This window comes from Suncus etruscus, chromosome 13, assembly GCF_024139225.1.
Source record: "Suncus etruscus isolate mSunEtr1 chromosome 13, mSunEtr1.pri.cur, whole genome shotgun sequence".
In the NCBI taxonomy this organism is placed as follows: Eukaryota; Metazoa; Chordata; class Mammalia; order Eulipotyphla; family Soricidae; genus Suncus; species Suncus etruscus.
In genome coordinates, this window is record NC_064860.1 from 1,539,002 (window position 1) to 1,552,839 (window position 13,838).

The window sequence follows — 13,838 nt, forward strand, 5'->3', positions numbered from 1 at the left end:
ACCCAGGCACCTCAACAGAAACCCCTGCAGTGGTGTGACAAATGCAATTCTCACCATTCCCTGGGCAGGACTGCCCCATGAGATGAAGCCTGCAGGTAATGACAGATGCTACCCCACAGGGGATACACATCTCCCCCCTCCCCAAATGTCTTACAGCATGTGAGGGTTGCTGGGGTCAGGGCCACTGTGAACCAGCCCTCTTCTCACTCATCTGGGACACAGCTGGGGGCTCAGGGCCAGTGAGGAAGGGGGTCCCGGGGTTTGTTACTGGCTCCACACAGCAGAAGCCACACAGGAACTAAGGTGAGGCAGAGCTAAGAAACAGAACCAAGAGGTTCCTGGCCAGAGGGGGCCAGGAAGGCATCTGGCCCATCCAAACGGTGCCTCCTGTGTTCCTACTAACCCTCTCTGATCCTACTGCAGAGAAGGTGCCTAGGGTCAGCGGGGACCCTACAAGCCCTTGCACAACAAATGACAGACCGTGACCTCTGGCCCTCGCTTTGCATAAGAATCAACCACACGGGCGCAGCGGCCACAGGCCCCTTAAATAACAGCTTCTGCCTTCAAACTCAGAGGTTTCTTAAGAAGCCAGAAGAAAGGGGGTAGCTGGAGCTCATCTGCATTACAGATCAGGCCTGTTGAGAGAATCAAGCATCCATAATTCATCACCTTTCCTGGGCCCGCAGACACACCAGCTTAGCAACGGGTCCTAGAAACGCACAGCCAATGGAGAAGGCTCGGGAGAGGTCACATCAGCCCCACTGTCCGTGACAGAGACTGGGGGGCACACAGGGGCCCCAGAGGCATGAGCTCTGACCATGAGATTAGAGCCACCACAGAACCCTAGGTGAGTTCAGCCCAACATCCAAGCTCTCAGAACACTGGACCTGTATATGCCCACCTACGTACACCCACTTGAATGTGGCTGTATGCGCCACCTGTGTATTTGTAATGCTCCATCTGTATGTGCCACCTATATATGCCCAACTGTGGGCACACCTGGGCCTGCTCCACCTCTTAAGTATCTACCTGTATATGCCCACCCATGTTGCCCCATGCCCCCTCTCATTCTGCTGTAGTGGCCCCATTTGAGCGTCCATTCATGGGTCTCCCAGGAGCAAACAGGCCAGGCCCCGCTTTGTGGTCAGTGGAGGTGCCTATCTGCCCGCCCTCCAGTCCCATGACACCCAGGCCCCATCCACTGCAGCTTGGAGCTTTGAATTTTCTGCCCACCCCACATGCCTGTTACTGAGCCTTCCTGGGTCCTGCTCCAACCCTCGACCCCACCCACCCCTGCTGAGCGCCTGACCCCACAGACCCTTCTTGGGCACATGGACATCCACACTCAGAGTGTGGGGCGACTTGGCATGAGGTCAGGGACCAGCCTCTGCTCAGATCTGAGCTCTGGAAGTTGGAAATGACTAGGGCTGCAAACACCAAGGGTACAGCTGACCAACTCTTTGGGCCCAGTGGCGGCAGCTATGGGATAAGGAGTAGGGCCAGCTGATGCTGCTGGCTGGGTGTGCACAGGCCACCCATGTGATCATGTATGCTCATACATAGCCTGTATTGCTGGCTTGTATGTGCATGCCATGCACTCATGTTGGTGGATCCTGCCCTGCAATATGACCTTGAATGTGTGCAGGACAGGCCAAGAGCTGGGCACCCTCGCCTCAAGGCCATTCCCTTGATGGAGGCGCCCTCCTGTGGCCAGGCATGAGATTGCGCCGAGAGCCCTTTGGAAGGAATCCGGGAGTTGGGACTGTCTGAGCTAATTGTCCGGGAAGGGAGGGCGCAGAGGACCCAGAGGTGGATCTCTGGGCAGTTGTGAGCAACGTCCAGTAGCCAAACAAGCTGAGCTTGTCACACACTGAGCTGCCACCGGTGTGACCTGGTGTCAAAAGTGCGTGGGTCTTGGATGACCGAGGTCCAGGGTAGATAAAAGCTGACAGTATCTACCAGGAGCAAGAAATGCAGGGGTGCTGCCTGGGCTACCCAGTGAATGTGGCCCCTCCCCAGACCATGAGGCCACCAGGAGCTCCCACCCCAGGCCTCCCCAACAGGGAGGGGTCAGTCACCCTCCCACAGGCTGCAGGGACCCAGAGCTAAGGTTGACAACGGGGAGGGGGCAGCTGTGTGAAAGGAGATCCACTTGGGAAGGGACAATCACGCGTGGGAAGGTCACATGGACAGATTGTGGTGAGCAAGGAAAGGCACCACTGGGGAAGGAACTGATTGATGGGCAGGGCACCTACCTTGCCCATGGTGGGCTCAGGTTCCATCCCTGACACTATGTGCAGCCCCAGAGACCCACCAAGGATGGCCCAAAACCAAACCCAAAAGCTCCACTCCCAGGGCCCTGCAGCAGGAAAAGGGCAGGAATCGTACCAGTAGCCAGGAAGGGCACCGGGGTACAAGCAGGGCAGGAGGGAGGGGGCTCAGACCTCTTCAGCCACGGAAGTCTGAAGGTCACCCCATAGCCAGTGTGTGGGGTCCAGGAGCAGATGGGGGTGGCACCCAGGGAAGGATGAGGGTGTAGGGGACAGCTCATAGCTAGGAGAGCCCAGGTCCCAAGTGCTGCTCACTGGAAACCATCTTCACCAGCAGATGGCATGCAGTGGGGGGGAACGACATACGAATGAGAACCCTAACCCTGGGGAGCCCAGGTCTCCCCACTTCTGCCATGGGTGCAAGGCATTCAGGCAGGCAGGAGAGTTGTGTTCCCCAGCACCTGGCCTGCTGGTGCCTCCTGCCACATAAGCACTCCAAGAAATGCAGCCACGACAACTGTGTGGTACAGCCTTCCTAGAACCAGGCCCACAGCGAGCCAAGAGCTCAGCCTGGGGGCAACCAGGGGGCTGGTGTGTGTCCCTCCAGGCAAACTCACTTCGAGGGAGGGACCCCCAGGGCCCTCAACACTGCCTCACTGTCCACAGCAGAAACGATGACAGACGCCTTTTATTTCTAGGCTGTCCCAGGTGCAGACTGGGCAGGAGCGTCACCCTGGACTACCTTCCCAACCCTGCAGGGAACAGGGCCATCAGTGAGGCAGGAAAACAAGGGGAGAGGGGACGGAGCTAGACATCATGCAGCAACTCCTGGAAGTGGGGACTACTTGGGACAGCGGATGCTGGAAAGGAGCCGAGGTTTCAGGTGGAAGCATCGGGGGTAGATCTGATCAGCATCTGACGGCCGCCCGTGGGGCACACATAATCGGGGACAGCCCACCCAGACACCCGGCTGACACCCAACTGCCCATGCCCAGGACAGAAGGCACTGACTGGAGAGGGAGCCACCAGGATTTAGTGCAAGGAGCAGGTGTCAGGGTGGCCTCGTCCCGAGTGACCCAGCCAGGCCGCCGTGTCTCCCAAGGAAGCCAGGCAGTGCCCAAGGTGAAGGCCTAGTGGGCTGCCTTGGCGGGCTTCTTCTTCTTGGATTCGTCCTTCTGCTTGGGTTTCTTCCTCTTGCTGCTTTCTTTGAGTCCTGAGGAGACACCGGAGTGAGTCACATCAGCCGCCACTTGCCAGCCAGGGCTGCCCGCCCACGTGGGCACCACGGGACGTTCGAGCCCCAAGTGGGCCCAGCCCCACTCCTGTCCGGCCCTCACTTGGCTGGGGATGTGAGTCGGGGGGGGGGGGGGGGAAGCAGCCTTGCCTCTGATGGGGCACCAAGTGACCTCGGGAGTCAGGGACAGGAAGGGACTTCTGCTTAGCACGCAGTCGAACCCGGGTTCGATCCAGAGAGCCCCTAGGTTCCCGAGCAGGCCAGAAGAGAATCCCGAGAACAGAATCCTGGTGACCCCAAAACCCAAATGAAAACCCACACGGGGCCTGGGCTGACAGGGACACTGGAGTACCCCACTTGACGTGTCCTGCAGGCCAGGGTGCAGTGAGGGGACAGACCTCCCTGGAGAAACACCAAAGCATGGCTCCTGGGCTTCACACTCCTAAGTGGGTACAGTTAGGGTAAGGTGTGGGTGCAATTGGGGGGGGGGGCTAGTCTATTGAAGCCCCTTGGTCCCTTGCAGACAGTTTCGGAATCTGAGCTCCAATCTTTTGGTCCTATGTCTCAGACCCCCATTATGGCCATCTGTCTCCTGCTGCTATACATGCAGAGACACATCAGCTATGGTCCACAGCCAGGTACTGTCTCAGTCCTACTCTGACCTGCAGCCAGACCCCAACTGAATCCAGGACCCCTTAGCCCCTAACAACCTAAAGAGGAACCCAGATGGTGTTAAGCTCCCAGGGACAGACCCAGGGTGTCTTACCAAAAACCAAAGGGTGAAAGGGGGCCAGAGCAATAGTCTAGGGGGGAGGGCATTTGCCTTGCATGCAGTCGATCCCTGCCAGAAGTGATTGGGGGGGGGGTAGGCTTGGGGCCACACCCAGTGGCACTCAGGGGTTATTCCTGGCTCTGCACTCAGAAATGGCTCCTGGCAGGCTTGGGAGACTAATATTATGGGATGCTGGGGAGCAAACAAGGGCTGGCCATGTGCAAGGCAAACGCCTTATCCTCTGTACTATCTCAGGCCCCAAAATGATTTCTGAGTACTAGACCAGGAGTAACCCAAGTCTTGCCCATTGGCCACAAAACAAAACACACACACACACACACACGCACACACAAATACACGAAAAGAGCCTTCTATAAGCACCACTAAGCCAGTGTCAGCAATATGAGAGCAGCAGAACGTGGTGCTTAAGAGACCTGGCTCTGAGGCTGCAAGAGGGCCATGGGCCACAGCCCCATACAGGGGCCATCCCCAAGCCCAACAAGTGCCTCCCACGGACACAGCTGGGCTTGGGAAGCCGCCAACAGTGCAGCCAGAGGGAGGAAGGCTAAGGGCTACCAGACATGCCCTGCAGCAGGAGCCCAGGCAGGTGCTGGATCCATCTATGACCTCCATCCAAAGGCCCCCCTCAAGCTTCCAAACGCCAGGGCCTCACACCAAATGCAGCGAGCCCACATGTATGTCACTTTAATCATCAGAACACACGGGAGGGGCCAGGATTGGGCAAGCCCGTCTACATGCCTCTCACTCATGAACTCCTGGGTTCCCCTCTTCGGTGCTCAAGGGGGGATTTCCTACTTCCTGGGAAGCTGCTAATGGGCATGATGGACAGACGTGAGGTCAGGACACTCGGGCAGGTATGCTGAAGGACACTTGGGGATATTTCGGGGTACTGAGGGATGCTCAAGGAAACTTGGATGCTCAAAGTACTCAGGGATACTGGAAGAGACTGGTATTCAGGGATTGTCAGGGATACTCTATGATATTCAGATGTTCAAGGCCACTCAAGGATGCTCAGGATTGGGGCCGGAGAGATAGCACAGCGGTAAGACATTTGCCTTGCATGCAGAAGGACGGTGGTTTGAATCCCGGTGTCCCATGTGGTCCCCTGAGCATGCCAGGGGTGATTTCTGAGCATAGAGCCAGGAGTAGGCCCAGAGCGCTGCTGGGTGTGACACCCCCCCCCCAAAAAAAAACCAAAACCAAACAAACAAAAGGATGCTCAGGATTGCCTGAGGGATGCTGAAGGATGCCGAGGGACACGAAAGCTCAGGGACATGGGTATCAGGGATATTCAGGGGTGTTGAGGGACACTCAGTAGCGTTCAGGTAGGCTTGGGAATACTCATGGACCCCCAAGGGTGACCTGCCAGGGTCATGGCAAGGGCAGAGGTGCCAGGAGGTACTGACTGAGCTCTGGAAGCTGAGGGGAGGCTACTGGTCTTGACCTACATGCATGTCGGTACCACTCCCCCAGGTGGGCCTGGGTCTCCCTGAGCCAGAGGAACCAACAGCTACACTGAATATAGCTATTCCTCACTGGGAACCCCCACACCACGACACACAGAGAAAGACATCTCACTGGTTCTCCACCAACACCCCAGAGCCGGGGGCCAGCCCTGTTCCAGAACCTCACATGCAGTTCTACTCCCCTGGGAGAGACTCACCGCCTGATAGAAGGTTCTTTGGTTTTACACCGGGGGTGGGGGTGGGGTGGGATGGGGGGGAGAGGCACCTAGAGGTGGACATTACACTGCTGGAGACTGGGGGGAAGTCACGAAGTGTGTCAAACACGGGCAGGAATGCCGACCTCCATGCAGACGATCCAGAACATTCCACGAGGACCACACAGCAGCCGCGCACACGGAAGGTTTGTCACTGTGCCCATACAACACATGACAGCAGCACCACAGAAACCCCATTTAGTAGTGGGGACTTGGGGTCCCTGCCCTGCCCAACACCTGCCAGCCATGGGCAGCCCCGGCTCTGCCCCTTCAGGTCAGAGCACAACAGGACAGGAACGCAGCCTTGTGTCCCCTTTGGCCCAAAGGCTCCCCTTGAGTTGGCTCTGCCTCAACTTCCCTGTGCATACTAGCTGTGGGCATGTTGTGTTTCCAGCTGTGGGAAATTGTATGAGAAGTCTCACCAAGGGTGGGCTTTGCCTTAGTTCCCCTGCGTGCACCAGTCGAGGGGACGGTGGGCTTCCGGCTTCGAGAGGTCTCCCCTTGGGTGGGCTCTGCCTCAGTTTCCCTGCGTGGACCAGCTGAGGGGATGGTGGGCTTCTGGCTGCGGGAGGTCTCCCCTTGGGTGGGCTCTGCCTCAGTTTCCCTACGTGCACCAGCCGAGGGAACGGTCGGCTTCTGGCTGTGGGAGGTCTCCCCTTGGGTGGACTCTGCCTCAGTTTCCCTCTGTGCACCAGCCGAGGGGACGGTTGGCTTCTGGCTGCGGAAGGTATCCCCTTGGGTGGGCTCTGCCTCAGTCCCCCTTCGCGCACCTGCTGGGAGCAGGAGGGGATCCCAGGCACTGGGCACACGAGGTCGGCTGGGCTCCTCGCGGTCCTCCCAGGCCTTGGGCTTCTGCGGCCTGGTGAGGCCGGCACTGCCGGGCAGCATGTTCTGGCCTCTTCGCCGACATTCCTCGACCAGGGCTTCCTGGTCCGCCACACCTGCAATCACATGGGAGGGGTGAGGGCACCGCTGCCCGACACACCCCCACCTGAGTTCATCCTCTAGCACCCTTACACCCTGGCACGGCACACCAGAGACCAGCCTCTGGCATCCCAGAGGGGACCAACACCCAGGGGGTGAGCTCTCTCTGTGCTTACAGGATGGCCACAGGGTGAGGGGGTGCATTAGAGGTGAGATGTGCAGACACAGGGTGAGGGTGTGCAGGATGGGACAAGGGTGCGTGGTACACAGGGGCACGTCTGCACAGGTGTGCAGACATGGAGGGTGTGTAGTATAGAGGTGAAGGTGTGAGTACAGGGGTCAGAATGTACAGTACAGGGTAAGAAAGTGCTGTACAGTTAGACAAGGGCTAAGAGTCCCCAGGAATTTGCAGGATCCACACCAGGCCACTGGAACAAACCTTTGAACATGAATGCCATAGATGCATGCCTGGCTCCCAGGCTCTGGCCAAGGCCCACTGGGCAGCTCTGATACTCTGAACCCAGCCCAAGGGAAAGGCTGGCACAGCCTCTCACCAACCCAGGGCCATCCCCAGGGCCAGTGCACATGCCTGAACTTTGGGGCACAGATCTGGGCACTATGATGGTCTGCACAGAGGGATGGGATGCCAGGTGATGCCCCTCCCAGCATCATCCAGGCTAAGGAGTGGATACAGAGAGGGTACAAGAGCAGACAGAGGCCCCAGTGGGTAGCCCAGGGGAGCACGACACAGGATAGAGGACTGGGGGAGCACAGGACAGAGCATTAGGAGGACTGGACAGAGGATTGGGGGAAGCACAGGCTTGAGAAGGTGGAGGAAGGGGAGTATGGCAGGACACCCTAAGCCCCAGATAGAAGAGAAGATGCCAAGGTGCCATGCACGACCACATCCCCCGACCCTTCCCTGATCCATACCATGACCCACATGTATTTGGCTTGTAGATCGTCCCCTGAGATCAAGATGCTGAGGGGAGGCTGCTGGTCTTGACCCACATGGATGTAGGTACCATTTCTCCAAACACAGCACAGCACAGCACAGCACAGCCAGGGCCGCACACAGCTTGGTTCACACACCCCATGAGATGGGGACCCAGAGATGTTCAGGGGAACAGATCATGCCCAAGACCATGTAAATCCCCCATGGAAAAAAAATCATTTGGTGACTCAGCTGAGCAGCCCTGACCATTGAGGTCAATCACTAGAAGAAACAACTTCACTCTCTAACTTCCCTGACTAGCAGAAAGCCAGCAGCAAACAGCAGCCACTTCAGACACGGCAAGGGGCCAACGACAGCTCCACCGGGAGACACTAGGGCTGGAGCCACAGCACAGCAAGGAAGGCACACGCCTTACATGCAGCCGATCCATGTTTAATCCCCGGCATTCCAGAGAGGTCCCCCCAGCAGCACAAGGCCAGGAGTGAGTCCCGGACAGAGGCAGCAATAAGCCCTAGCTAGCAATGAAAGGCGAAGCCCCAAAGCAAGCGAAACAGAATGAGATGCTAAATGTAGGAGAAAACATTCTGACCTATTACAGCAAATGTAAACTTAAAAACATCTGTATGGTACACATTTGTTCTCGCTCTCTCCCTCCACCCTCCCCTCCAGAGTTGCTGATAAGATACAGATAGTTTCTCATATATGTGCTGTCCTGCAAGTCTCTGTTGTGGCTTTTATTCTCTTTTCACTTCTTTTTGGGAAGGTTTGCACCCAAATCGTGAGAATCATGAAGGCAACTTGTAATCCTTCAGATACCCACAGATGCATATGTGACAGGAGAACAAGGGTTGAGCATCCTGCCCTGTCTGCTCTGCTTCTCGGGGAACTGGGGGCTGGGCTGGGTACAGGCAGCGAAGGGGGCAGGGAGAGGCACCCAGGGACCATCATTGTCAAGCAGACAAGGCAGCTGGGGGGGGGGGGGCAATGCCCCCACCCCCCCAGGTAGCAGAAAAGCAGGAGACCGGGGCGGGGTGGGGCAGGGCAGGGCATCTCCAGCACTTCCAGGAGGATGACTCACTCACCCATCAGGGACAGTTCACGGATGATTAGGGAATCAGATCACAGAAAGCCAGGACACAAACAAGGGCAAGAGGCAGCCCAAACACAGGAACCAGCCCTCAACCCGGGGCCTCTGCCATAACACATAGGAGCACATAGCACAATAAAAGTGGCTGTCCCAAGCCTCAGGAACACACTCTGGGGCTCCCAAAGCAGGCAGGCACTGTCCTAGCTTGTCCACATCCAAGGAAGGAGAGGCAGTCGTCGAGGACTGTTTGGTTAGGGCTCAAAGGACACACACCCAACTCATCTGTCGACACTCAGCAAGGATGGAGTAAAGCCAGGGTCCCTGAGGTCTGCACAAAGACCCAGGGCCAAAGCAATAGTACATCGGGTAAGATGCTTGTCTTGCCCATGGCTGACCCTTCCTCCCCAGCACCCTATCTAGTCCTCTGAGCACCACCAGGAAGCATTCCTGAGAGCAGAGCCAGTCAGTACTCATACCTGAACACCACCAAGTGTGGCCCCAAAAGTCAGTTCCGATTCAATGAGACCAAGTGACCACACACAGTCTGTGCTTGCACTACTCTGAAGCCCCGGGCCAGTCTGCAAGGTCCCATTGGGTACCTTCCCAGCCTGACTGATCACCAAGAACTGTTCGCCCACACACACTTTCCATTCCAAGATGAATTTGTCTCCACAGTGCCATGCCTGTGTCTAAGACAGACCTCAGTGTCCGTCACCTCCACCTCTACCTAACCAGTTCCTCTTGCCACCTAACATGAGGTATCCAAGTGCTCAGATTTTGTGCTCAAGAACCTGGAGAGCTCATCAACCCGGACCCTCCACCAAGTTCCAAAACAATACTGTCCACCAGTACTTCCCGTGGTCTGGTCCAGACTGATCCCTAGGTGGCCTGCTCAGAAACAGGAGTCCTTTCCCTGTTCAGTGAAGGGGAACCTCTCCCCAAGATTCTTTCTACATGAACCACAGCAGCTCAGCCCCAGCCCCTAAAAACCCTCCCAAAAATTGACCCAGCTCATGGAGACAAAAGCAAGAGCACAGTGGGTAGGACATTTGCCGTGCATGCAGCAGACCAGGGCTTAATCCCTGACAGCCCATGTAGTCCCCCAAGCCTTCCAGGAGTGAAATCTGAGCACCACCAGGTATGTCCCCCAAGAAAGACCCAGCTCTGCAATTTATCAAACTGCCAGGCCAACTTATTTCAGGTCCTAAATCCTGAACCCTCAGTATTTTAAGTTGTGTCAGCCCAATAGGATCCCAGAAGATCTGATGGTAAAGTTATATAGAAATCGACCAAGTTCAGTGACACAGAAGCTCAAATTAGCACCAACCATAACTCTGTAAATCCTCAGACAATGACTTTAGTGACACGATGGACAGAAAATAATTTCAAATTAACCAATTGATAAAATTGTTGACCTAAATTTTGGTAATTCCATTTGCCTTTGTACGTTTGTTTTGTGCCTGCATGGAGGCAGGAGAGTGGTGGGTTCCCACCACTGAGGACACCCACTGGTGAAGGGAAGGTCACACTGGTGCTACAACATTAAATGCCTGAGACAATTATAAATATTTGGGGGCTGGGGGGTCACACCCGGCAGCGCTCAAGGGCTCTGAACTCAGAAGTCCTCAGGACTCCTGGCTCTGCACTCAGAAGTTGTTCCTATCAGGCTCGGGGAACCATGTGTGTGCCAGGATTAGAACAGGGATCTGCCCTGTGTTGGTCGCATGCAAGGCAAACACCTTACTGATGTGCTATTGCTCCAGCCCTGAGACAATTATATTATGAACAATCTGGTAAAAGTGTTAAAATAAAAATAGAAAAAAAATTTAAATAATAGGGGCAGGGAGACAGTACAGAGGGGAGGGTATTCTTGCATGCGGCTGACCAGGGTTCAATTCCCAGCATCTCATATGGTCCCCTGAACCTGCCAAGAGTAATTTCCTTTTTTTTTTTTTGGGGGGGGGGGTCACACCCGGCAGTACTCAGGGGTTACTCCTGGCTCCACGCTCAGAAATTGCTCCTGGCAGGCATGGGGGACCATATGGGATGCTGGGATTCGAATCGATGACCTTCTGCATGAAAGGCGAACGCCTTACCTCCATGCTATCTCTCCAGCCCCAAAATAGATATTTCTTTTCTTTTCTTTTCTTTTTTTTTTTTTTTGGGGTTTTGGGCCACACCCAGCATTGCTCAGGGGTTACTCCTGGCTGTCTGCTCAAAAATAGCTCCTGGCAGGCACAGGGGACCATATGGGACACTGGGATTCGAACCAACCACCTTTGGTCCTGGATCGGCTACTTGCAAGGCAAACAAACGCCACTGTGCTATCTCTACAGGCCAACCAAGAATAATTTTTTTTTTTTTTTTTTGTGGTTTTTGGGTCACACCCGGCAGTGCTCAGGGGTTATTCCTGGATCCAGGCTCAGAAATTGCTCCTGGCAGGCACGGGGGACCATATGGGACGCCGGGATTTGAACCGATGACCTCCTGCATGAAAGGCAAACGCCTTAGTAACCTCCATGCTATCTCTCCAGCCCCAAAATAGATTTTTTTTTTTTTTTTTGGTTTTGGGCCACACCGGCGTTGCTCAGGGGTTACTCTTGGCTGTCTAATCAAAAATAGCTCCTGGCAGGCACAGGGGGCCATATGGGACACTGGGATTCGAACTAACCACCTTTGGTCCTGGATCAGCTGCTTGCAAGGCAATCCCCGCTATGCTATCTCTCCGGGCCAACCAAGAGTAATTTCTAAGTGCAGATCCAGGAGTAACCCTTGAGCACTGGTGGGTGTGGCCCAAAAACCAATAAACAAATAAATGGTCCCTGAAATGCACCAAGGACAAATGACTGAGTGGCCAAATGGTCCCTGGCCTGCAAATATGGCCTTCGCAAACCCCTCCCCATCCAGCATCAGAGCCCAGTGTCTTGGCTCTTGAGCAGTGCCTCACCTACCCCCACCCACCCCACCCCCCATGTTCCTGCACCACCAGCCAGCAGGGGCACAACTTAATCATGGGTAACACACAGCCAGACCTGAGGCCCCACTATGAGGCATAAGAATCAGCACTGGGGCCGGAGAGATAGCATGGAGGTAAGGTGTTTGCCTTGCCTGCAGAAGATTGGTGGTTCAAATCCCGGCACCCCATATGGTCCCCCGAGCCTGCCAGGAGCAATTCCTGAGCAGAGCCAGAAGTAACTCCTGAGCAACGCCGGGTGTGAAAAAAGAGAATTGGCACAAAGGAACACATGGATTGACTTGCCAGTAGTTCCGTTTGCCATTTTGATGCAACAAGCAATAGGAAGTAGATCTATTAAGTGCCTCCTATGGAGGAAGGCACATGGGATGGGAAGTAAACTGATGGTAATGGAACAGTAGATGCCTGAAGCAAGTGTGTGATAAACAATTGTGTAAATCACAGTTTTTTGTTTTTGTTTTTGTTTTTGGTTTTGGTTTTGGTTTTTGGGCCACACCCGGTGACAGTCAGGGGTTACTCCTGGCTATGTGCTCAGAAGTCGCTCCTGGCTTGGGGGACCATATGGGATGCCGGGGGATCGAACCGAGGTCCGTCCAAGGCTAGCACAGGTAAGGCAGGCACCTTACCTCTAGCGCCACCGCCCGGCCCGTAAATCACAGTATTAAGGGCATTTGTCTTGCATGTAGCTAACCCAAGTTTCATTCCTGGCACCCCATATAGTCTCCCAAGCCCACCAGCAGTGATTCCTGAGTGTAGAACCAGAAGGAAACCCCGAGCATCGCTAAATGTGACCCGAAATCCAAAAACAGGAACAAAAACCAACCAGCCTGCCTTCTGAGGTGTGTGGCATCAGGTTCCTATCCCTCACCGGTGTACAGGACCCAGAAATACCTGTATTCTTGCCCACACCAAAGTCCTTGCAGGCTTCTAGCACACATCTGGGCTTTCAGGACGGGAATGGAACTAGGGATGGATCCGCCTTCCAGGGCTGCTACACTGAGACTGTGTGTGTGTGCATGTGGGTTCTTTGCTCCAGGAGGACACATGCTGCTGCCAGCCCCAGGGTAGGTCCCAGCAGTCTCTGCAGAGCTCAGACCAGGCACGCACAGACATGGAAAGGCCGCACAGCCCCGCGTTAAGAATGCGCCAACACATTAATATTTTTTTGCTTTCTTTTTTTTTTTTAAAGCAAATGACAAAGACCCAATTTACCGACTTTACTTTTTTAACCTAAGATTAACATTACATATTTTAAACAATTGTCAAAACTTACTAGACTGCCAGCATTCATGCACAACTAGAAAAACATCCTCAATTTATATGAAATCAGAAATGTATTACCAATGATGCATTAATACCTTTCACTACTAAATACTGACGGACTGAAATTATTGCGTGGACGGTCCATCCTGGCAACGTTAACTTCACAGCAGGCTGATGCTACTTGGCTCACATTTCAACACAATGGAAAAGCAGGTCCGTGCTGGTGTTAGTGTATGAAAAAGTCACGGCCACCTTGGATTACGTTTAATTAAAAAAGCAAAGTGCATACAGAGATTTACAACAATTTAAAAAAAAATTTCTATTTTGTGGTCCCAACGATCAACTTAAAAGTCTGACAAAGAGGAGCTCCAATGAGCTGTTTATAAATACTTTAGATTAGAGAGTTATACGGAAAGTCAAGTTCATTTAAAATCTTCCAAAAATGGTTCCTGTTAGTCCTCAAAACGATGTTTACAGTTACTCGGCTAAGTGCGGTGTGGAGCTACTTGTTATCCAAGCGCAGCAGCTGCTCCTTACCATTGATCGTCAAGGACTTGAGCTGGCCGTCCTCCTCAACTTCCACTCGCTCCTGGCCATTCTCAACGATTCTACGGACAG

General features: G+C 54.5%; 1 protein-coding gene across 4 annotated transcripts in view; it reads right to left on the reverse strand.

Annotated features, from left to right (window-relative positions):
• Nucleotides 1–2,940: 2,940 nt before the first annotated feature.
• DNAJB6 (DnaJ heat shock protein family (Hsp40) member B6) overlaps nucleotides 2,941–13,838 on the reverse strand; it is a 46,177-nt gene continuing 35,279 nt past the window's right edge. Inside the window, exons 8-10 of one of the 4 annotated variants that reach the window (XM_049785282.1) lie at nucleotides 13,758–13,828; nucleotides 6,788–6,958; nucleotides 2,941–3,483 (exon numbers count right to left, since the gene is read on the reverse strand). In XM_049785282.1, coding sequence (XP_049641239.1) covers nucleotides 3,401–3,483; nucleotides 6,788–6,958; nucleotides 13,758–13,828 — 325 coding nt within the window. In that variant the 3' untranslated portion in view covers nucleotides 2,941–3,400. Of the gene's footprint in view, nucleotides 3,484–6,199; nucleotides 6,959–13,757; nucleotides 13,829–13,838 lie in introns of those variants that run through there. The other 3 variants (XM_049785281.1, XM_049785280.1, XM_049785279.1) reach the window with 3 other exon arrangements.